The following is a 25,183-nucleotide window of genomic DNA, read 5'->3' as shown; positions in this document are numbered from 1 at the left end:
CATAGATATATTAAGCTTGGATTTATCAAATTGTGGAGCCTCTAGATATTGAGAAGCTGTGTTAAGCTGTTTGGTTGGCATACATTTATATTTTTAAATGAAGGATGCCAACTATTACATATAGTCAATGGTTACATCGACTATATGTTTTATCAACTGTTTAATCACATAATTTAATCAACTTTGTGATCTATGTTTTATCAACTCTTTAATCAACTTTGTCATCTTTGTATTTATATTTGTTTTACCTTACGAACTTCAAAGTGTTGAGAACATTTATTCACTATAATAAATATTATTTTAATGAAAGAAAGTTTTATGACTAAAAATAATTCATAAAACACAGAAATTTATTAATCATTACCTAAATAAATAAATTACATTGACTAGTTTCACCACCAAAAAGAGAACTAGTGGCTGCTTCAGGGTTGGCCCCATCAAAACAAATATAAATACTAAGATCGCGAAGTTTATTAAACACTGTGATTCAACAGTTGATAAAATGCTAGTCAGTGTAATTTATTTATGTTTTATTAGATAACAACTAATAAATTTCTGTGTTCTATGAAATATTGCATTTGTATAATGTCTTTTTAATTCTCATTTTTGTAGGTAATGGGATTTGGCTTATTTTTGATGGATGGAGAAATCTGCAATATTAATAAATTAGATCAGAAGAAGAGAATTAATATCACTAAGATTGATAAAATATTTAAGGTTAGTCATTTGTACACTTGCAGAATGAGATTTATAGTAAAATTTAGCTATTTTAATACTTTTTTGTTACTTGATTATTAAAATTATCACTTTTGGTATAAAGAAATCCATAATTTCTATCATCTCTTATTAATTCATTCATTGTCTTTTTCCTGATAGCAGCTTTCTGGCAAGTTTTTCATGCTGACATCTGCATTTTTATTTTATTTATTTATTTTTATCAGAGCTATTCTAGATTAAAAATTTATAAGCAATAATATCATCTTAATAATAAAAAATCCAAGTATAACTTTTTTTGAAATGGGTAGCCACTCTGCAATTTGAGCATTACATTTGACTCTCATTACAGACAAGTCATAGGAACCAAAAGAATGGTTGCTATAGTAAATTTCTCGTGATATGGCATTGATTGTAACTTTTCAGTAGTTTGTAAAAGTGAGATAAGTAATAATTGTCTTATGAGGTGGATTTGGTATGAACAAGTAGATTTTGCTATTACCATCCCGCCAATTATAATTTTGTTTTAATTGGCAGTATGATTTTTTTCTTTTAAATTGATGTAGATCTTTTCTGATGGTTGTCATTAAATATTGCTCTGCCTTTCAAAAGCACATTGTACTGTTTAATTCAGGTACAATATACTCTTGAAAGGTTGAAGTTGAAAAAGTGTAAGTTTGGTTTATGTTTCGTTCAGAACGATCATATATAGTTTCTTAGACTTTATTCTGATTTGTTTTCAGTACTGTATAATGACTTGACATTCACATCACCTTCAACTATTCTAAGAACAGTTCACTGCATTCCTTCTCGTCTCTCTTTCACCAGAAAAGCACTAGAGAATCCCGAATGGCTCGATACCAAGTTTTCTGTTGATTATATTCTCCCATTTGGACTTGTTGTGACCTGGTTTGGAGTTTTAAATCTTACAGTTAAGAGGAGAGCAGGTAGGAAACAAGGTTTTCTCCCACTTATCATGAAAGAGAGTTACCCCTTTTTTAAACAAATATTAAGGTGTCACTGTAGAATTCAGGAATGAATCAGGTATATGTAACACCAGCAGTTTATTCACAGCAAAATAACTACATATAACTATTAAATAATGACTGACCTTCTGCTAGTTATGAATTACCGTATTTTTCCGTATATAAGATGATACTTTTTTCTAAAATTTTTAGACCAAAAATTGGGGATCATCTTATACAAAGGGCGTAACCAATTGAGAGACTTGCGGTTGCTGTGGTGAAACTGCCGGTACCTTGTCTCCACTAACAGGCTTCCACCAATCACTAGCCTTTGTTAACTCTGTCGATTGATGTCATTAATGGCTGATTCTGAATAAATCAATCAGAACTCTGAAAGCATTCATATGTCTGCAACTTCTTGGCAGGATAAGTTAATGCATTAACAATATTTTGAGCACTAGCCCATAAAAATGTCCGAAAATAAAAAACTATTGTTTTTTATTTTCGGAAATTAGGAAATATTACCTAATTACTAAATATACTTTGAATATTTAAAAATATATTAAATGTGTTCTGTTTTATGTTTAAAATATTGATTTCTTAATTTTGGGTTCGAAAAAGTAGGGTGCGTCTTATACATGGGGGGTCTTATACACAGAAAAATACAGTAATTCCTATATAAACAGTGCATGGATTCTGGTTTCTGTTCCCCCATCCTTTTTTTGTGCACTATGAGTGATTCCCTTCAAGGCCATAAAGATCCATAATCTTCTCCATCAGTTAAAATGGTGGTGCTGCAGCCCAGCCACCAGTTAGTGTACAGGCCCAAACCTCTCAGTTAAGAGTCAGGAGGCTTCTCATCAGCTGGCCACGCCAGTCTCTCAACAGAGATCAGTCATTACATTCTGGACACTGTTTTTAGCTAATGGCTTTCCTCTTCACAAAATCAACAAAACTCTGTCTATCTTCCAAATTCACTTCCCTCTCCCTTCCAAATCCAGAGCATAAAAAACCCATTGCCATTCTCTATTAGATCTTATTCAGTTTTTACCATGAATTCTGGCTGATTTTGGCAGGAAAAAGTCTATAAGCAGATTGAAAGCAAATGTGTAGGGCTCCCTTCTCACTTTTCATGGAACAGTTTGGAAATATAGCCCTAAATTGTTCCCCTCTCAAAAACATAACTATGCTACATGTTCTTCATTTGGCCACATGGCTGGGATACACTGGAAACATTTTAGCATATTTCAACATCTTATACCAGAGGATTTGTTTCACTATTTGATAAGGAAAACAATACCTGTCTGCCTTTCCTTGACACTCAAATCATTTGACTGTCCAACAGATCCTTATCCTTTTCCATCTCCAGGAAACCCATCCACATTAATGCATCAGCTGTCAGATCACTGCCCCTCCTGTAAATATGGTTCTATCAAAATCATAGCAAATCGAGCTAGAACCATTTGCTCTGACCACATTAACCTTTTCCCAGGGATCAATCACATTCTGGGAAAATCACAAATAATTCACTTTTTTTAAGCTAAAAATGTTGATTTAGTATAAAATCAACAGAACTCTTCTCATTCCCCCCCCCCCTTCCCACGAGCCAGAAAAAAAAAAATCACATAAAAACCCACCCGCTGCCATTCTCTACATCTGGGGCATCTCAGAAAAAATTTCAGATTCTGAAAAAGGTATGATGTGCAGACCTTCAAGCCATACCACAAAATTGACTACCTTATCTGCTCTCATTAAGATCCTGACCGTCATCTAGACCAGGACTGTCCAAAGCACTGCCCATGGGATGGATGCGACCTCCAGTGCGATTATGTGAGGCCCACCTGTGGTTTTGATTTTCATGAGCGAAAAAATAAAATAACAATTTGAATCCAATGCATATTACATATTTTAATTCTATCACTAATTGATAATCTCGATGTTGATAATTTTATTTAGTGTTTTTACATCACTATATACCCACGTGTTTTTCAAATATTAGATGTGTCAAAGAAGCGTTCTTACACTGTTTTGTTCCAACATGCATGCTCCGTGCGCTCACGGGGAATAAGAGTGCGCAATTAGTGTTGTTCATTTGTTCAGCTATCGAGGTTGTGTCGCTGCTGCTGCTCACCAAATTACTAGATACGCATTGTGATGCAGCCCTCAGATAATTTTTTTTTTTTAATGGGGCCCTCAGATTACCTAAGGTTGGACAGTTCTGATCTAGACCATTCTGAAATTTGCCACATTCTTTGGTCTTGCAGACTGTCTTACTTGGGAACTAACAGGAAGAACAGCTAATATCCATTTGGAGAAACACAGAAACTTTGTCCATTATCTGCACTATGGCCATTTGGAATCTGCCACAGCATTATAATATTCACTAAATCTTAACAAATTTGGCTTGCTTCACTTTACCAAAGTTTGGGAGATCATCAGCAGGATTCCTTTACCACACCCATAGAGGACACTAGTCTAGTTAGGACTAAAGGATTCCAGTCTGTCTTTGCCAAATTGCAAGTGTGCCTTTGTGGCCTATTGTGAAATGGTTCCTATGAAAGTGCTAAGAAATTCCATAGTTTTATTTCTTTTGAATTTAATTCTTTAAGCCCTTTTAAAGAGTGATATTATTATTATGATCAGAGTGACTTCAAAATTGAATCTTGCAAAAAATTGCATAAAAGAAGGAGGCGCTCCTTAGTGTTGATTTCACTAGTTGTACAAATGTGTCTCCAAGTTATAAACAGAATGTCCTTCATTTTATGATGCTAGATGATAACATTTCATGTCATATTAAAAACTACAAAACTTTTCTACATATAACATTCTGTACGTTTGCTGTTAGAGTTCATTTTTAAAGGATGGATCTTTTTGAAGGTGTCCTAAGCACAACTTATAACATTTAATTTTCTCTAAGAATTTTATAATTAAATAACACTGGCCAACAAAAAAAAAATTTTTTCTGCTGATTATGATCTGACACTTGTTTTTTACTAATTTGAGTGTGCTGATTTCAAATATAAAACCAATTTTTTTCTATCACATCAGGTTTTTCCTCTATGGCATTTTCTTTTTGCTAATTTGTAAGTTTTTGATAGTTTTTAGGAGGCAGTACTATTTAGAGGATCAAAAAAATCGATTTTTTAATATTATTTTCTAAAAGTATGTACTTTTAAAAATCTGTTCCAACTTTTTATCAAGACATTCGAAAAATTCCTGAAGATATAGCCTATTATTCAAAGTGGTGCGCAAATCAGAATCGGAGCACTCCCCGCTCTCACTTGTTAGTAAACGAATAAATGCGTAAGAACCTGCAACGGCACGTACTGGCGCTTTGAATGCGAGAGAGGCCGATAACCGACCTAATACATTTAGGTGATGAAAAGTAGGCGATGACCACTGCCTAAAACAAATGAATGCTATATGCATCATAGTGGACAAAGAACGATCGAAATCAATCAATCATGAAAATATGATGAGCGCTTTTAAAGTTTCAATAAAGTCTCTGGTTTTTTTTGTCTTGTTAATTGCATGTTAGAAGTGAAGAAAATACATCGTATCTACTACTCGAAATTGTGTCAATAGTGTAGATTCCTTCTGCTACATTTGTGGCAGCTTTACTGTTCCCAGTCAAAGGACAAATATCACTGATTTTGTTAAGAAAGTGTGCTTTGCATACTTTGACGTAAAAATTGCAGATCAGGACAAGTCATGGGCTCCAAATAAAGTGTGTAAGTCATGTGTAGAAAATTTACAACAGTGGAGCAAGGGAAAATGCCAAAAATTAGCTTTTGGCATTCCAATGATTTGGCGTGAACCGAAAAATCACGTAGATGATTGCTATTTTTGTTTAGTTCAGACTTCTGGTTATAATAAGAAGAATAAGAAAAAAATTTCGCATTCAAAGCACCAGTACGTGCCGTTACGTCTTATGCAACGAATAAATGCATAAGAACCTGCATAAACGAATAAATGCAGGTTCTTACGCATTTATTCGTTTACTAACAAGCGAGAGCGGTGAGCGCTCCGATTCTGATCTGTGCACCACTTTGAATAATAGGCTATATCTTCGGGAATTTTTCGAATTTCTTGATAACAAGTTAGGAACAGATTTTTAAAAGTACATACTTTCAGAAAATGATATTAAAAAATCGATTTTTTTGATCCTCTAAATAGTACTGCCTCCTTAAAATATCAAAAACTTACAAATTAGCAAAAAGAAAATGCCATAGAGGAAAAACCTGACCCTGACGTGATAGAGAAAAATGGGTTTGATATTTGAAATCAGCGCACCCAAATTAGTGAAAAACAATTCTCATATAAAAGTCACCAAAAATTGTGTTGGACTGTGTAATCATTTAGATCAAGGTGAAAAAATGTTGTGTATTAATGATAAAGAATCATAATTGTAAATGTATAAATATTTATTACAGCAGTTGGAAATGGTACCATTATTTGGAGATATGCAAGTAGCTCCATTCAACTATATCAAGCGTAGTCCACATTATGATCAGTCCCGTTGGCCATTAGCTAGTTCATCATCTCCTAGTCCACAGTCAGATTTGTTGCAGTATTTGCCTACAATTCGTGATGAATATGTTCGTTATATTAGTGAATTAGCTCGCCATAATAATGAGGTTAGTGTTCTTCCTTTTTTTTTTTTTTTTTTTTTTTTTTTTTTTTTTTTTTTTAAATGCTGTAATATAAATAATTATGAAACAAGTATATCCATGCTATTGTAATCTCATACTAATAATTTCTTTATTGGTAATTTTCTTTTGACAAACTGTAAGTTAAAAAGGAGTTTATTATGTATGTTGGTTAGATTTTTTTTTTCAAGCTTATTATTTAAATTCATTTATTCACTCATAGAAGTGATTCTTTATGTAGAATTTTTGGATAGAATATTATTTTAAAATGTCTTTTTAAGTAACAGCTCTGTTGTTAATTTATAGCTGCTAGGTGAGTGTTAATATTATTACATGATGGGACTTGGCATATTGGCGACAGCTGTTTGGTGTTGACACATTTTTATATGGTGTAAATGATGCAGTTTTTTGAATCATGAGTATTGCATTGGGGTCGCTTAAGGGTCAAAGCCAAATAACTGAGAGCAGACCTCCCACATCGCCTTTCAGCAATGCAGAGAACTGACTAGGACTTCTGACCTAGTGTCCAATCCTCAACTTAATGTGGTACACCTCGTTAGTAGGTAACTACTGGGTACTGAATGAACGAGGATGGGCTGACAATTTGGGACTTAGCCAACCAAATTGTACTTTTTATTGGCTTAAACCACAAATGTGTATGATGGAACAACATGATGAGATTTCATGCTGGATGGGGCATTGGCCAGTTAAACAAGGCCTGCTGTTTTTATCAGGGAACCAGGACAAACAGTGAAAAGTCAGCTACTGGAACAAGCTCCAACTCACCATCTAGAAAAAGAAGAATAAACCCAACATCAGAAGAACTGAAGATAGAAACCATCAATTAAGGAGTAGTAATGGAAAGGAAATCAAACTTGCAGAAGAATTAGAAAAGTGCCACATGGACGTAATTGGCATTACTGAGATAAAGAAGACAAAAACAGGCGAGATATTACTAAATAATAAGTATAAGATGCTATTTTCAGGCAATAATGATCAAGGAATGGAAAGGAGTAGCGATAGCATTCGACACCGAATATGAAGATAAACTTCTTGATTGGAAAGCTCAAGCAGAGTTATATGGGCAAAAAGAGGACAATGAAATTTATTTGTGCCTGTGGTCCCACAGAAGGTTCTTCTAAGGAAGAAGTGAAGGAGTTTTTTGAGTTATTAGAAAAGGCAGCTGACATAAAGAAAATGGAAAAAGTGGTCCTTGTTGGAGACCTGAACAGCAGTGTAGGAAATGAATCTCACCAGGCATATAGGAACATTTTGGAAAAATTTGGTGAAAAGGGCAGAACTAATAATAATGGTAGGTATTTGCTAGACTTCTGTTCAGGACACAGACTAGTCATTATTAGCATCATGTTTCAACATAAAGATGTGCAAAGTTCACGTGGAGACAAGACGAAAGAAATAAGAAATGCCTCATTGATTACTCTATCGTTGATAGTGATATCATAAGACTGGTTCAGGATACAAGAGTGTATAGAGGATTTGAAATTAGAAGTGATCATTACTTAGTACTAATCAGGATAAAAATGGATATATATCACATTGAAAAGAACAGTATGTGAAAAAGTTTTAAAAAGAATTAAAGTTGAGCAGTTTTTTCCAGGTAAACTGAAATTGTAGACTCAACTATGCAAACTTTATTGAAGAAAATTTGCAGTAGTTTGAAATCAAGAACCAAACTTTGGAGTCTCATTTGTAAACTAGGAAGAAGACGCTGATTCAGCTAGGGAGGTATGTGTAAAGTTGTGTGCAATGATAGAAAAATAAGAATACCATAGTGGATACAAGAAGTTAAAGAAGTAGTCCAGGAAAGAAGAAAGCATACCAAAAGTTTCTAGCAAATGAGTCAGAAGATGCCCTAAAAGAATACAGAGAAAAATGTAAGCAAGCTAAGCTTATGTGTAAAAGTAGCTAAACAAAAGTCATGTGAATACTTTGGGAAGAATGTGGAAAATTAATATCAGGAAGGTGGCAAAATGATCCTTATTTTCTAAGCTTCTTCAATAGCCTGGAGGCTATTGAAGAAGCTTAGAAATTGAGAAAAGATTGCTTTAAAAGTAATCAAATACGATAAAGGTGGCATGAAAACTGATGATAAGGATATCCTAGATGTCTAGAGTAATTACTTTGAAAGACTGTTAAATGAACCAAGCAGTGACAGAACCATAATAGAAAATTATCAAGAGGAATGCAAAGAGGAGTACATATCAATACTTGAGGTAGAAAAAGCTGTCAAAAACTTGAAATGTGGAAATGCAAGTGGAGTAGATGATATTCCACCAAAAATGCTTAGGTATGGGGGTTTAAAAGTTTTGCAGTAGCTGCACTGCATAATTCAGAGTGCCTGTACAGAAAGTCGAATTCCCAATGATTGGAGTAGAGCTCTCATAGTACCCTTCTATAAAAAAAAAAAGTGAATAAAGCTTAATGTGAGAATTACAGAGGAATTTCTCTATTAGTGTTCCAGGTAAGATTTATTCAAGCATATTTGAAAAGAGTTTGCAGAAGATAGTGGAAGAGAACCTTCTAGAAGAACAAGCAGGTTTCAGGCCAAATACAGACTGTCAAGATCAGATTTTCACTTTAAGACAAATAGTTGAGAAATCATGGGAATATGACAAGTTGCTTGATTTTTGTAGATCTGGAAAAGGCATACGACATAGCCCAGAGAAAAGCTTTTCAAAACACTACAATTATATGGGGCGAATGGAACATTATACAGAGCAATACATAGTCTATATTTGTCAGTCAGCAGTTAGAATTGAAAGAAATACAGAGAAGATGGTTTGATGTAAAACCAGGGGTAAGACAAGGATGCACATTACCTATATTCTTATTCACCATCTATATAGATCACATTATGAAAGAAACTGGCATTAGGCTGATATTGGAATTGATGTCAAACTTAGATCTTTGCTTTATGCAGATGATGTACTTCTAAACACATCTATGCAAGTCTCCAGGATTTGCTAACTAAATTGAATAACAGCTGTAACAAATTTGGTATGAAAACCAAAACCATGAAAATAGGCAGGAACATAGAAAACTTCAGCTGCATTCTGAATGGAGATCCTATAGAACAAGTAAAATATTTCAGCTATTTAGGCACAGTTTTTAGTGAAGATGGCAGGTTAAATTGGGAAATAGCCAACAGAATAAACAAAGCTGGTGTAGTGGGTAGCTGAATAAATTTATATGGAATAAGAGAGAAATCAGCTAAACACCAAATTAGCAGTATACAAGGCAGTGTTCAAACCAGTTTTAAGTTATATATCTGAGTTTGGTTAGAAATAAAGCACTTTATCGAAGACTAGACACCACAGATATGAGGGTTCTGAGAAAAATTAAGGGATTGAACTGATGGCATCATTGGCAGAATCATATTAAAAATGAAGATATTCGAAAGGAACATTATTAGCATTGTAATCTGCTGACACGTTCTTGAATGTGTCAGCAGAGCTAATCTAAAGTGTTATGGCCACTTAAGTTGAATTGGTGAGGAAAGGTTAGCAAAACAGGTGTTTGATGTCAAGATTGGCATGAAAGAGGCCCAGAGGAAGACTACGGTCTAGGTGAATTGATTCATTAAGAAGTGCCTTAGAAGAACGAAATGTTAGAGATATGACAATATCAGAGTGCTTACAAGTAATAGACTAATTTGAAAGAAATGCTCCTAATATATGGTATAACTATGGCATTCTTGTAATCTTTTTTGTTTTTAACAGCATTTTTTGGAGGGTTTTGTGAACTTTTTTTTATTGTAGCTATTTTTTACAAATATTTGGCTACATCATCATCATCATCATCTGTACACCCTCAAGGGATGTACAGGATATGATAGTACTACATGAAAATAATTACATCATTAATAACTTCCTATCTACAATTTTCCTCCAAATCAGTCTGTTACTTGTCAAGACCCCAACATTATCAGATCTTATATTTCTATCGTCTAACGCACTTTGTACCGTATCAATCCATCTATATCTTGGTCTTCCTCTGGGTAGTTTTGCTGCCAACCTGGCAGAGAACACTTGTTTTGCTAATCTTTCCTCATCCATTCTGTTTAAGTGACCATACCACCTGAGATTAGCTCTGCTAATACATTCCTGGATGCACACAATGTCAAGTTCTTTCCTAATATCCTCGTTTTTAATATGATATTGCCATTGATGCCATCTGTTCATGCCTATAATCTTTCTCAGGACTCTCATATCTGCGGTTTCTAGTCTTTGGTCAAGTGTTTTACTTCTGACCCAGCTCTCAGATCCATAAGTTAAAACTGGTTTGAACACTGTCTTGTATACAGCTAATTTAGTGTTCCGACTAATTTCTCTCTTATTCCATATGAATTTATTCACTTGACTTCCCACCATACCAGCTTTGCTGATTCTGTTGTCTATTTCTATATTTAATTTAACATCTTCACTGAAAATCGTGGCTAATTAGCTGAAATGTTTTACTTGTTCCACAGGTTCTCCATTCACAACACTGTTGACATTTTCAATGATTCTGCCTATTTTCATCGTCTTTGTCTTGTTATTGCTGACCTTCATACTATATCTATTACAACAGTTATTCAATTTAGTCAGAGAATCTTGCAGACTTGTAGTGGATTTATTTAGAAGTATAACATCATCCGCATAAAGCAAAGAGCTGACATTAACATCTCCAATTTTGATATCATGTTTAATACCTATTTCCTTCATAATGTGATCCATATAGATAATGAATAACAGAGGGGATAATGTACATCCTTGTCTCACACCAGATTTAACATTAAACCATCTTCCTGTACTTCCTTCAATTCTAACTGCTGACTTACAACTCAAATAAAGACTAAGTATTGCTTGATATAATGCCCCATTGACAGCATGTAACTGTAGCATATTGAATAGCTTCTCTCTTGGCACCTTGTCATATGCCTTTTCCAAATCGGCAAAACTTAAATACAGATCTTTGTTATATTCCCATGCTTTCTCGACTATTTGTCGTAAAGTGAAGATCTGATCCTGACAGCCTCTATTTGGCCTGAATCCAGCTTGTTCTTCACCCAGCTTTTCTTCCACAATTCTTCTCAATCATTTCTCAAGTATACTGCATAGATCTTGCCAGGAACACTCAGTAGGGAAATACCTCTGTAATTCTCACATTCAGTTTTATTTCCCTTTTTATATATGGGTACTATGAGAGCTCTACTTCAGTCATCAGGAATTCATCCCTCTGTCCAGGCTTTCCGAACTATGCAGTGCAGCCACTGTAAGACTTTTATACCACCATACATAAGGCATTTGACAGGGTGCCACATGATAAGCTGATATGCAGCACATGGGTCTGGATGTCAGATTGGTCAACTGGATTCAGGATTGGCTGTCTGATAGGTATCAGAGAGTTGTGTATGGTGGAGCAGTTTCCAGGAGGCAGAGGGTTACAAGTGGCGTCCCACAGGGCTCAGTACTAGGACCTATATTGTTTAACCTTTATATCAATGACATAGCCAGTGGATTGCAGGGGGATATTCAGTTGTTTGCGGATGATGCGAAGCTGGGAAGGATTGTTAGTAATAGTGCAGATGTGGTAGCCCTGCAAGAGGATTTAAATAAGCTAGATAGATGGGCAAATGAATGGGGGTGCCAGTTTAATGCAGCAAAATGTAAGGTCTTAAGGTTCGGGAAACATCGATGGGATGCTGCATACTCTATGGGAGGAGTTATACTGGAGGAAGTAGGGGAGACAAGAGATCTGGGGTTGATGATTGATAGAAACCTGAAGTTTAGGGGACTTATTGCAAAGGTGGTGAAGGTAACACAGAGGATTGCTGCTATTATGAGAAGGACACTGACCTGCAGAGATAAGAGGGTTATCATTCCGTTGTATAAGTCTCTGATCAGACCACACTTGGACTATTGTTCTCAGATTTGGTCCCCAGGATTTGAAGGGGATAAATTAACTGTGGAAAGGATACAAAGATGGATGACAAAGATGGTTTCAGGACTGTACAAGGATAGTTATGAGGATCGGCTGAGAGAATGTGGACTGCAGAGTTTGGTGGATAGAAGAAGGAGAGGTGATATGATTGAGACTTTTAAACTGTTGAGAGGTGGTTACAGGGTTGACACTGGGGAGTTCTTTTGCTTGGTTGAACAGTGGGAAGGAGTGATAACAAGAGGCCATCCCTGGAAGTTACGAAAGGAAACTGTGAGCAAGAGGGTAAGGAGTGGTTTTTTTGTGTGGAGGGTGGTACTTTGTGTTTCTCAGGGGGAGACCTCCCCTCGATGAGTCTTGACAAACTTTATGTCTTAGGAAGGATCTCCCTCGATGAGTCTTTTGACTCCTTGGAGGCCTGAATAATAATAATAATAATAATAATAATAATACTACTTCAGCATTTTTGGTCGAATATCATCTACTCCTGCTGCCTTTCCACATTTCAAGCCTTTGATGGCTTTTTCTACTTCAAGTATGGATATGTATTCCTCGCTGCATGCCTGGTCAGTATTTTTTACCACTGTGCTGTCATCACTGCTTGTTTCATTTAGCAGTTTTTCAAAGTAATTACTCCATACTTCAAGGATATCTTTTTCTCCTGTTTTCATGTCACCTTTATCATCTCTAACTCCTTTTACAGCACTCTTTCCTCCATTCTGAAGCTTCTTCAACAACCTCCAGAATATTTTGCCACCTTCTTGATATTTATTTTCTATATTCTTGCCAAAGTCCTCACATGACTTTTGTTTTAGCTAGTTTTACACAGTGTTTAGCATTCTTGCATTTGTCCCTATATTCTCTAAGAGCACAAGCTGACTTATTTGACAGGAACTTTTGATATGCTTTCTTCTTTTCCTTCACTTCCTCTTTAACTTCCTGTATCCACCAGGGAGTTCTGATTTTTTTTATCCTTGCAGACAACTTCACCACATGCCTCTCTAACTGAATCAATCAGGGCTTTCTTCAAGGCTTGCCACTGAATCTCCAAGGTTTGATTCCTGTTCTCAAACTCTTTCATTTTTTCTTCAATAATCTTTGTGTATTTTAGTCTACAGTGCACATCTGAGAGCTGCTCAACTTTTATTCACTTTAAAACTTTCTTACATGTCATTCTTTTCAATATGAAATTCAATTTTATTCTGCTCAAGACTAAATGGTGATCACTTCCAATTTCAAATCCTCTGTACACTCTGGTGTCCTGCACCAGGGAGAAAACATCACTATCAACAATAACATAGTCAATGAGACTTTTCTTATTCCTTGCCTCTTCTCTCCATGTGAATTTGTGCACATTTTTATGTTGGAACATGGTGTTAGTAATAACCAGTCCATGTCCTGAGCAGAAATCCAACAGACATTTGCCATAATTATTAACTTTGCTCTTTTCTCCAGATTTTCCCAAAATATTTTTGTATGTCTCATAATCATTTCCTACTCTGCTATTTAGATCCCCAACAGGGACCACCTTTTCCTTTTTCATCGTGTCATTTGCTTTTTCTAAAGCCTCAAAAAATTCCTCCACTTCTACCTTAGTAGAACCTTCTGTGGGACCATTGGTACAAATAAGTCTCATTGTCCGGTTCACCATTCTCATATTTGCCCACATTACTCTACTTGAGACTGACTGCCATTCAAGAAGATTAGCCTCATATTTTGTGTTGAATACTATGGCTACTCCTTCTTTTCCTTGATTGTCATTGCCTGAATATAACATTTTGTATTTATTGCTCAGAAAGATCTCACCAGTTTTTGTCTTTTTTGTTTCAGTCACCCCCTATAATGTCGATCTGATACTTATCTAATTCCTCATCTAGCTCCATTTTTTTGCCATTCAGGCTTCTTATGTTGATCTTTAACTCTGGTGATGTTGAGTTGGGGTGTATTTTCAGATTTGTTCCAGTAGCTGACTTTTTACTGTTCGCACTGGTTCCCTGGCAAAAACAACGGGGACCTTGTTTAACCGGGCAACGCCCCAGCCAGCATGAAATTTTATCATGTTGTACCATCATTTTTTCTTTTGGTTTAACGAATAAGAATACAATTTGGTCGGCTAAATCCCAAATTGCCAGCCCATCGTCGTTCGTTCAGTATCCAAGTAGATACTCAACCCTGTGCACCACGAGAAGGTGAGGATTGGACATTAGGTCAGAAGCCCTGATCTGTTCTCCACATTCCTTTAAAGGCTATGTGGAGATCTCCTCTCAGTTATACAGCTTTTACCCTTAAGTACCCCAATTTTGGCTAATAATTTCAAATTCTTGGTTCAGAGCCTGTTCATTTCAGTAAATTGTTAAGGCTCTGTGTTTGAGGGTGTGCTGATATCCCAATTTTTTCTGTTGGATGGTGGTGTTATGAATTTTTATGTATGTATTGGCCTGTGTGTATAGGTTTTGGTAGACTGTCCTGATGGAAGACATGTGATAAGTGTGTCTAGAAAAGGAAGAGAGTTGTTGTTTTCGATCTTGATGACGAATTGGATACATTTGTGTTGTTAATATTTCACGGCTGTGGGAGCCAAATGGTGAAAATATTATCAACATATTTGAGCCAGACTTTGGACTTTAGGCTAGCGGAATCTAGAGCTCACTGCTCGAAGTCTTCCAGGTAGGAAGTTAGCTGAATAAATGTGTATGAAATAAGAAAGAAATTAGTCAAAACACTAAATTAGCTGTATACAATACAGTGTTCAAACCAATTTTAACATATGAATCTGGATTAGAAGTAGACAGGTCAACAAAGACTGTGGCCAACGATATGAAAGTTATGAGAAGGATTAGGGGAATGAACAAATCGCATCAGTGGCAGAAGAATCATGTATTAAAAAGCCAGGATATTAGGAAGGAAATGACATTGTTAGCATTTGGAATGTGTTAGCAGAGCTAATCTCAGGTGGTATGGTCATGTAAACAGAAAAATGGGAGAGGAAAGGTTAGCAAGTTTTTTTTTTTTTCCATTAAAAAGACCCAGAGGAAGACCAAGATTATGTGGATTGACACAGCAAGAAGTACTTTAGAATACTGAAATGCCTTAGAAGATGCACTTGGTGTCCTGACAGATAACAGATTAATTTGAAAGAGAATTGTCAATAAATAATTGAGAAGTTATTTATTTCGTATGGGGTTTCCCCCCATTTCCTCCCCCATCACTAAGGATGTGTTGAGCCCTCCTAATGAGGTTTTAAGTATGTATTTTATGACTGTAGATCTGTGTGTGTTCACAGGGCCGGTTTGCCTGTTCTAAGGGAAGAAAAACCTGAGTTTCCAAGTGAAAAAACCCTCCACCTCCATATGAGACCAACTAACTCACCTTTAGTTGAAAGAGACCAGATAAAGGTTCCTCATGTCATGGATGGGAATCGAACCCAGGTCTTTCCGACCAAAGGGCTTCATTTATACTGACCGAGCTACAGAGGCTCGAGAAGTTAGTAATGATATGTAAGCTTTTCATGTAGTATTGTCATGGTATCTTGTATATCCTTGAGGATACATGTCAGGAATTGGATGGTGGTTATGAAATAATTGGCTCATCCATGTAATTATCTTGAATAATTTCGATTTGAAAATTGAGACATAAGTGGAAGATTTATAATAATAAATAATTACAGAAGCCAGATAAAAGTTTATTTGTAAAATTTTTGGCTGTTTCATAGCCATTTTCAAGATTCCCCAAAAAAGAGAGGGTAACAGTTAAATTGAAGTGTGTGATATTATATGCACTATTGACTGCAAGAGAATAAATCCATCTGCATTAATAGATATCAAAATTTAAAAAAAAAATAATAATAATTAATTATAAATTTTTAAGCACATGAATAGTGACTATTAATTAGGATAACTTCAGAAAATTAAAAAGGCTATGATTGTGAATGTGGATTTCACAGCTTCCTTTAAAGAAAGTTGTAAGGTACACATTCATAATTCTGCAAAACAAAAATGTCAGAATTGAGTTGTTAATTTTGCATAATTATGCTTAGCTGACATTGCGTTTTTTTTTTTTTGTTCAGTAAGAAAGATATTCTACTAAAGTCAGTTATATAACACATTTTGTCTTTGTTTTTGAAGAACATTATTCAGATTTATAATACTAAATAATTACGTAAGTCACGTAAAATTGTTTTTGTGGAATTTTTGCCTATATTTCATAGCCATTTTCAATACACTACAGGACGATAACCACAGAATGAAAGAATAAAGTGCAATAAATCTTTACACTATTTCCCTTGCTCATCAGTGCTTTTTTTTTTTTTAATCACATATTACAATATATGGGATTTTCTGTAATAAGAGAAACTGCTATTGTCTTTTAAACGACAAATTATAATGAAAATTTAAAAAATGTACTGCTTACATTAAGTCATCCAATATTTCTGTCTAAAATTAGAACTGTCCTGCATATCATAAAGAGTTACAAGTTTCTTGCTTTCAGTATGCAGCTATAAATTAATCCAGTTAAATGTTCTCTTGAGTGTGAAGGGCTATCAGACCTTATAATGGAGATAATTGATTATATGTACTTCTTATCATTATTATTTCAATTGTATCATATGTTTCCTATCTGTTTTTGGTGAGCATGTTAATTTGCTCTGACCAGTAGGGTGATAAAATTTTGTTTCTTCTGCATTTATTCCTGTTGGCACTTAAATTGATTGATTACATCAAAATCAGATGAAAAGACGACAGCCAAGATGATGAACTGTACAGCGCCAATGTGTGACGAAAAATTTGAAGAAACCTCAGTTGAATAGCAAGTTAAAACCATTGCTTTGGCTGCAATAGCAGTTAAAGACCTTAATAACGTTAAGCCCCCAGGTGCAAATTGAATCCAGGTAGAGTTAAAACCATGGAGGGGGGGGGTGATAGAAGGATCAGTAAGAAAGATATTCTACTAAAGTCAGTTATATAACACATTTTGATCTAATTTGCATAATTTCCTTTGAAACACTCATATGAAAGGGAGGATATACTATCATCATCATCAAATTCCTGACATGTACCCCTCAAGGGGGTGTATAGGATATGATAGTACTACATGAAAAATTTACATCATTACTAACTTCCTATCTACAATTTTCCTCCAAATCAGTCTGTTACTTGTCAAGACTCCAACATTATCAGATCTTATATTTCTATTGTCTAAGGCACTTTGTACCGTATCAATTCACCTATATCTTGGTCTTCCTCTGGGTCGTTTTGCTGCCAACCTGGCAGAGAACACTTGTTTTGCTAATCTTTCCTCGCCCATTCTGTTTAAGTGACCATAGCACCTGAGATTAGCTCAGTTAATGCATTCTTGGATGCTGACAATGTCAAGTTCTTTCCTAATATACTCGTTTTTAATATGATATTGCCATTGATGCCATCTGTTCACGCCTCTAATCTTTCTCAGGACTCTCATATCTGCTGTTTCTAGTCTTTGGTCAAGTGTTTTACTTCTGCCCCAGCTCTCAGATCCATAAGTTAAAACTGGTTTGAACACTGTCTTGTATACAGCGAATTTAGTGCTCAGACTAATTTCTTTCTTATCCATATGAATTTATTCAGTTGACTTCCCACCATACCAGCTTTGCTGATTCTGTTGTCTATTTCTATATTTAATTTACCATCTTCACTAAAAATCATGCCTAAGTAGCTGAAATGTTTTACTTGTTCCACAGGTTCTCCATTCACAACACTGTTGACATTTTCAATGATTCTGCCTGTTTTCATTGTCTTTGTCTTTTTAATGCTAACCTTCATACCATATCTATTACAACAGTTATTCAGTTTAGTCAAGGAATCTTGCAGACTTGTAGCGGATTTTTTAGAAGTATAACATCGTCCGCATAAAGCAAAGAGCTGACATTAACATCTCCAATTCTGATATCATGTTTAATACCACTTTCCTTCATAATGTGATCCATATAGATAATAAATAACAGACGGGATAATGTACATCCTTGTCTCACACCAGATTTAACATTAAACCATCTTCCTGTACTTCCTTTAATTCTAACTGCTGACTTACAACTCAAATAAAGACTAAGTATTGCTTAATATAATGCCCCATTGACAGCATATAACTGTAGCGTATTGAATAGCTTCTCTCTTGGCACCTTGTCATATGCCTTTTCCAGATCGACAAAACTTAAATACAGATCTTTGTTATATTCCCATGCTTTCTCAACTATTTGTCGTAAAGTGAAGATCTGATCCTGACAGCCTCTATTTGGTCTGAATCCAGCTTGTTCTTCACCAAGCTTTTCTTCCACAATTCTTCTCAATCGTTTCTCAAGTATACTTGCATAGATCTTGCCATGAACACTCAGTAGGGGAATACCTCTGTAATTCTCACATTCAGTTTTATTTCCCTTTTTATATATGGGTACTATTAGAGATCTACTCCAATCATCGGGAATTCATCCCTCTGTCCAGGCTTTCTGAACTATGTAGTGCAGCCACTGTAAGACTTTTATACCACCATACTTCAACATTTCTGGTCGAATATCATCTACTCCTGCTGCCTTACCATATTTCAAGCCTTTAATGGCTTTTTCTACTTCAAGTATGGATATGTATTCCTGACTGTATGCCTGTTGAGTGTTTTTTACCACTGTGCCATCACTGCTTGTTTCATTTAGCAATTTTTTGAAGTAATTACTCCATACTTCAAGGATATCTTTTTTTGCTGTTTTCATGCCACCTTTATCATCTCTAACTCCTTTTACAGCACTCTTTCCTCCATTCCTGAGCTTCTTCAACAACCTCCAGAATATTTTGCCACCTTCTTGATATTTATTTTCTATGTTTTTGTCAAAGTCCTCCCATGACTTTTCTGGGAGGATTTTTTTGGCAAGAACATAGAAAATAAATATCAAGAAGGTGGTAAGATATTCTGGAGGTTTACTAATTTTATAGTCAATCAGTGTGTATATGTATATATATATAAATATAGATATGTTATTTATTTAGCTAATTTATTTATTTATTTATTTATTTTTTTGAAATTATACAGAAAGAAAAGTTAAGATAAGCTTGGCAGCTCATATAACATATGCATTTCCTATTATAGTTGTCCAGGTTATCAGAATTAATTTTTTTTGTTTCATACAGTATTTGCTTTAGCTGTTGAAGAATCCTTTCTTTATTTGCAGTTATGTTTGTTTTAAACTTTAAAGAAAAATTCTTCCAAAGTGTTATATTAATAGAACAGATATGTCTTGATGAATTTACCCTGTAATCCAGCAGGTAACCACAACAGTGAAGGAAACACCCCGTACCGATACTGAAAACAAAGAACTTACAGAACTTTCTTTACGAGGATTGCAGTTGTTGTCTGATTGGAGTACTCATGTCACAGAACTGGTGAGGCTAAATTAAATTAATAGGTTATCTACAGTAATATCAATTACTCATTTTTTTTAATGGACATATATGATCTCAGAATTTATATGGATTAAAAATTTCAATATAAAAAAAAAGTTTTTCAGTAAAAAATATATTTTTTTAAATTCCAGTCTTTAGATGCACTAAGCATTTAACAAAGTGCTTAAGCACCTGTAAGATTCATTTTGTCCATCAGTATGAAAGTTATACTGTGTCCTGACTGAACAGATTTTACTTGTATTTGGTATTTGGAATCACTATGAAAATTTGTCAAACTATTCAGTTTTATTGTGGCAGATGACAAGCCTTAAAGGGGTTGCTTTGAATAAAGAATAAGAAGCTATGGATCAATGGATATTTTACCTATTCTTAGAAAGAGCCTTAGCAACCCTAGTGCTTCTTCTTGCAGTGATTTACTCCAAGAAGAAGAAAAAGCACTAGGGTTGCTAAGGGTCTTTCCCAGAATAGAAAAAAAAAAGCTCTAACACTTTGAGTCCTATCAATGTAAATATACATCGATCGCACATGAACCTAGAATTCCATCGATGTATATTTACATCGCTAAATTAAAAATTTCAATAATAATAATAATAATATATGCTTGAAATTCATTATCAGACTGTACTGTAGTTAAATTTGAACCTTCAGCTTCATTATCAACAATCAAGATGGTTGACTTTTATCAATAAAAAGGGGAATTTATATTAGTATAATGTAATGCCTACCCATCAGCTGCATCACGTACGATCGCACATGTTCATGTTTATATTACATCGCGCCGTCATAACTCTGGCTGCTCCAGTCTAAACAAATAAGGGGTTCATGACTCTCTTCTTGTGACCTGAGAGATCAGTTTGAATTTCTCTGTAACCATGGACAGACCAGGACCCAGTGGTGCCCAAAGCAGGGATGTAAAACAGTTCTGGACTGAATTAGAACAAATGCTTGAGGAAATATTCAATAACGAAAAATCTGAATTAGATGATTGGGCAGACAGTGATGCAGAACTCCTAACGAGGGGGGGTGACCAAATTCGAGGCCATCCAGCAAGTTGTGTTCACGACCACACGCGAGGTCATGGCATTTCAAAAACTGAATGGCCTAATTCAATAATTTACCACTCAACTTTTGTGGTCAATAGTGGATAATTATAGTGATGTTCACTCCAATGTAAAATGATATTTTCATCATAATAATAACCCACATAAATTTTATTTATAATTTTCATTATTTATGTAACATCTAAGCAATATTTTAAATGAATGTTGAATTTTGAACACTAAAGAAGTAAATATAAGTAGAAACTAATAAAAAATTAACTTTTTATTTTTTTCAAAAACCTTGATTTCTTGCAACCTGTTTCAGGAGCCCATACCACATGTATAACTAAAAGTTTTGTTCCAATTAATTGTCAGAGATGCTAGCTAAAATAAAAAAAAAGTTATTTGGATATTCCATAGAAATACTGTACAGCAATTTTTTAAATAGAGCTAAAAATGGTCAGGACACAGGATTTTCTAAGTCCCAGTAGGTCTAGGACTCAAAGTGTTAAAAAGCTTTGTTCCTATGATCATAGATGATTACAAATGATTAGAACAATACTTTCTAAAGTAATGAAGACAGATTTATAACCGTAGGAACAAAGCTGAGGATTCTGGATGCAGTTGGTTTTGCAGTAATTCTTGCAGTGAAACTTGAAATAAAAAAGTCTGATAGGAAAAGTATAGCTACTTTTGAGATGTGATACAGGAGACTGTTGAGGTCTCACACTGAAAAGTATACAAAATGGGTCCAAGAAAGGATTCCTTAATAGTATTGACAGAGGAAAGTGAAAATACTTTGGACATACAGAAAGAATGGAATGGAGGAGAACTTTTCAAATCAGTAATAGACAGCAAAGCTCTTAGAAAAGGGAAGTGATAGCATTTCTAGGTGAGATGAATGGTATGTTTAGACTGACTGATCTTAGAGAGTTGAAGCCTCAAGAAAAGCCTGCAGTAAGACTACCTGGCAAAAATTTGTGTGGCACATCAAAATGCAGAGTGGCCATAGAGCATTTACTGATGTCCAGTGAAATTATGAATGGATGGATTTGGACTATGTGTAAGAGATCAGGACAGGTGATAGATCGGTCAGCAATCTGAGCTTCTGCAATGACTTTCAGAGCAATTTGCTCTCGCTATCATGATATTTATATTTTATATTCCTTACCCAAGTTTTACCATGATTTTTGCATAGAATATCCATAAAATGACTGTTTAGGTACTTTATGCATTTTAGCATTCTTTGGTCAAAGAACACATAATTTAAAGACAGTACCCCATCCCACCCTAAAAAAATGTACAAACTTTTAAGAATTGAAGTTGAGCACCTTTCAAATATACAAATATTATTGATAAAAAAAAAAAGAATGGAGTTTGAAAACAAGAACCAAATGTTAAAGAAAATTTGATTAAAAAATTGATTGATAAATTAGGAGGATATGTGGTTATGATAGAAAAAGAATAGGAAAACCAGAACATCTTGGCGTACTCAGAAGTTAAAGTGGCACCTCCTAGAAAAGAAGAAATCGTTTTTTTTTTTTTTTTTTTTTTTCTCCCCTCTCCCTATATATTTGAGATAACAGTGACTTCTACTTAGAAAAGTAGAAATCAACGAGTAGAAATCCTAGAAAAGAATGCCACTTGAACTTCTTGAGTCTCCCATGAAGTTCTGATTTTTCTGTCCTTGTAGCCATCTTAAATGCATACCATCTTTATTGATGCATCAATGTTTTCATCAAGTTTTGTCACTAGTTCAGCTAGGAAGATATGTGGTTAAGATAGAAAAAAGTATAGAAAAGTTAGAACATCACAGTGCACATTCTAAGGTTTGGTTCTTGTTTTTAAACTCATTTTTCTCCAATAATATCCATATATTTGAATCCACAGTTCTCCTTTGACAACTGCTTGACTTCATTTATTTTTTTATTATTACTATTATTTTGTTTTTAAGGGAGGGGAGGAGGCAGTATATTGTCATCATATGTTACGCTTTTGTGCAGGCCTGCACATTTTACTGCGTAAGCTTCCGTAACCAATAATCACGTGGAATTGTTGGTTGCTCCTTATTCCCAGTGGTATCCCATGTCTGTCGAAACGTGTGTTCACGGGGCCGGTTTACCTGCTTTGCAGGAGGGAAAACCCCAGGATAAACTGGGGAAAAAACCTTGCTGTCTACACTCAAGACTGGCTAACTTGACTATGGCTGTGGAAGATCTTTGAACTCCTCACGTCTCCGACAGGAATAGAACCTAGGACACTCCTTCCCCAGGCATATGGTTGTGAAGCGCACAGTCACTAAGCTAACTGCGTGGACACACACGCTGTCTGAATGGGCAAGGGTGTGCATGTGGGGGGAATTCAGTTTAATGTTGCAAAGTGTAAGATTTTAAAATTTGTGATGCAGAGATTGGTGGGGATATTTTAGGAGGTGGAGGAGACAAAAGATTTGGGGTTTATGGTGGATACATTAGTACAATCAGTTATGTACTGCTCTTTCAGTTTATGATATCAGAGTGTAGTATCAAGACAGTCTAGTAGGCCAAGTCGTTAGCGTATCCGCTCTCCAGATAAAAGGCTGCAGGTTTGAATCCTGCCATGGGCATGGATATTTGTGATTGTCTGTGAAACATACTAGTAGTGGTGGTGGGCAATAGATGTCTTTGTGTAGTTGGTGGATTGAGTGGTGGAGACAGAGCGCTGTAGAGTAGGTGCCCTTCCTCGATGAGTCCATGGACTCCCTGTAATAATAATAATAATGAAAAAAGATGCCCCATTGATATCTATGTGAAAATTTTATATTAAATAATTTTCCTGTCTCTGAAAGCTAGAGATACAGCTAACATGGCCTCACCTACTCTGCATTCTTTAAGGGAATAAAAGGCATTAGCTGATTAAAAATTTGCACACACACGCACACATTAGAGAAGAATTTCTTTACTAAGTGTTCCAGGTAAGGTTTATGCAAGCATGCTTGAAAAAGGTTTAGAAAGATTATGTAAGAGAAACTTGGAGAAGATCAAGCTGGATTCATGCAAAATGGAGGATGTCAGGATAAGATTTTCACTTTACGACAAATAGTTGAGAAATTATACGTATATGACAAGGATCTTATAAATTAAAGATGCCAAGAAATTATATTCTTGGTTTCATCCTTTACCCAATGTAAGCAAACAAAGTTTGTGTATGAAGTAACTTCATGACAGGGCAACTCGTATATAGAGGCTAATGACTTCACATCAGTTGCCTTAGTGAAGTAATTAGCCTCTCAGTATACATTAGCAACTCAATATATGAGTTGCTCTGTCATGAAGTTTCTTCATGCACAAACTTTGTTTGCTTATGCTTGGATAAAGGATGAAACCAAGAATGTAATTTCTTGACATCTTTAATTTATAATATAAGCAAGTGGAAAAACTTTCAACATGACAAGGATTTGTACTTTAGTTTTGTAGATCAGGAAAAGGCATATGAGAAGGTGCCCAGAGAAAAGCTTTTTGAGACACTAATTATATGAGATAAATGGAACATTATACAGAGCATTATATAGTCCAGAGTTTCTCCAACTGTGTTCTGCGGAACACTCGTGTTCTGCGGAAGGTGAATAGGTGTTCCGCGAGAAGTTCTGAAATTTGTCATTTTAGTTTTCTAAGCATTTTTCATGAATAAATATTTTATAGTAAAAATATTGTAAAAATATCTGTCTTGTATATGATAGCTCATGATTTAATAAGATTAAATCATGAGCTATCATATACAAGAGAGATAAACCAAGGGGTCCGACAGGGATATCCCCTCTCAGCAACTCTTTTTAATATCTACTTAAATGAAATAATAATAAAATGGAGTAAAAATTTACATCAAGGAATTAAACTTTCACCTACAGTTAACTTAAACACTCTCCTCTTTGTAGACGACCAAATAATAATTACAAATTCTGAAGATAACTTACAGAAAGCTATTTTAAATCTAAATGAGATATCCAAAGATTATGGTATGATAATATCAATGGAAAAATCAAAAGCTATGGCCTTTAAAGGACAAGATCCAGCAAGAACTAAAATAGTATTAGATAACAAGATCTTAGAACAGGTGAATTCATTTAACTACCTAGGATGTATGATCACTTATGAAAATGAAAAAGATATAGACATAAAAATTGCAAAATATTTAAAGATAACAGGAGTAATTAACTCTATATTTAAACCAAACCTAGTTCAAAAACAAACCATTAGCCCTACCGGTCTTAATGTATGGAAGCGAAATCTGAACAATAAAACAAAAAGACAAACAAAGATTAACAACAGCAGAAATGAAGTTTATGAGAAAAACTGCAAAGTATACCCTATTTGATCACAAAAGAAACGAAGATATTATGAAAGAATTAAACCAAAAACCAGTAATTGAAAAAATTTAAAAATATAAACATGGATGGATGGAACACGTTCAAA

The 25,183-nt window shown here is 34.9% G+C and overlaps 1 protein-coding gene across 1 annotated transcript in view; it reads left to right on the top strand.

Moving 5' to 3' along the window:
* The window catches only part of Cyfip (Cytoplasmic FMR1-interacting protein Sra-1), a 452,821-nt gene that overhangs the window by 98,444 nt on the left and 329,194 nt on the right, over positions 1–25,183 (top strand). Inside the window, exons 7-9 of the mRNA XM_090396405.1 lie at positions 613–717; positions 6,113–6,316; positions 19,555–19,671. Coding sequence (XP_090252531.1) covers positions 613–717; positions 6,113–6,316; positions 19,555–19,671 — 426 coding nt within the window. The remainder of the gene's footprint in view (positions 1–612; positions 718–6,112; positions 6,317–19,554; positions 19,672–25,183) is intronic.

This window comes from Typopeltis vanoorti, chromosome 8 (assembly GCF_054136105.1).
Source record: "Typopeltis vanoorti isolate ZY-2024b chromosome 8, IOZ_Tvanoo_1.0, whole genome shotgun sequence".
In the NCBI taxonomy this organism is placed as follows: Eukaryota; Metazoa; Arthropoda; class Arachnida; order Uropygi; family Thelyphonidae; genus Typopeltis; species Typopeltis vanoorti.
The sequence above is the reverse complement of the archived record's forward strand: the minus strand, read 5'-3'. Positions and strand labels throughout refer to the sequence as shown.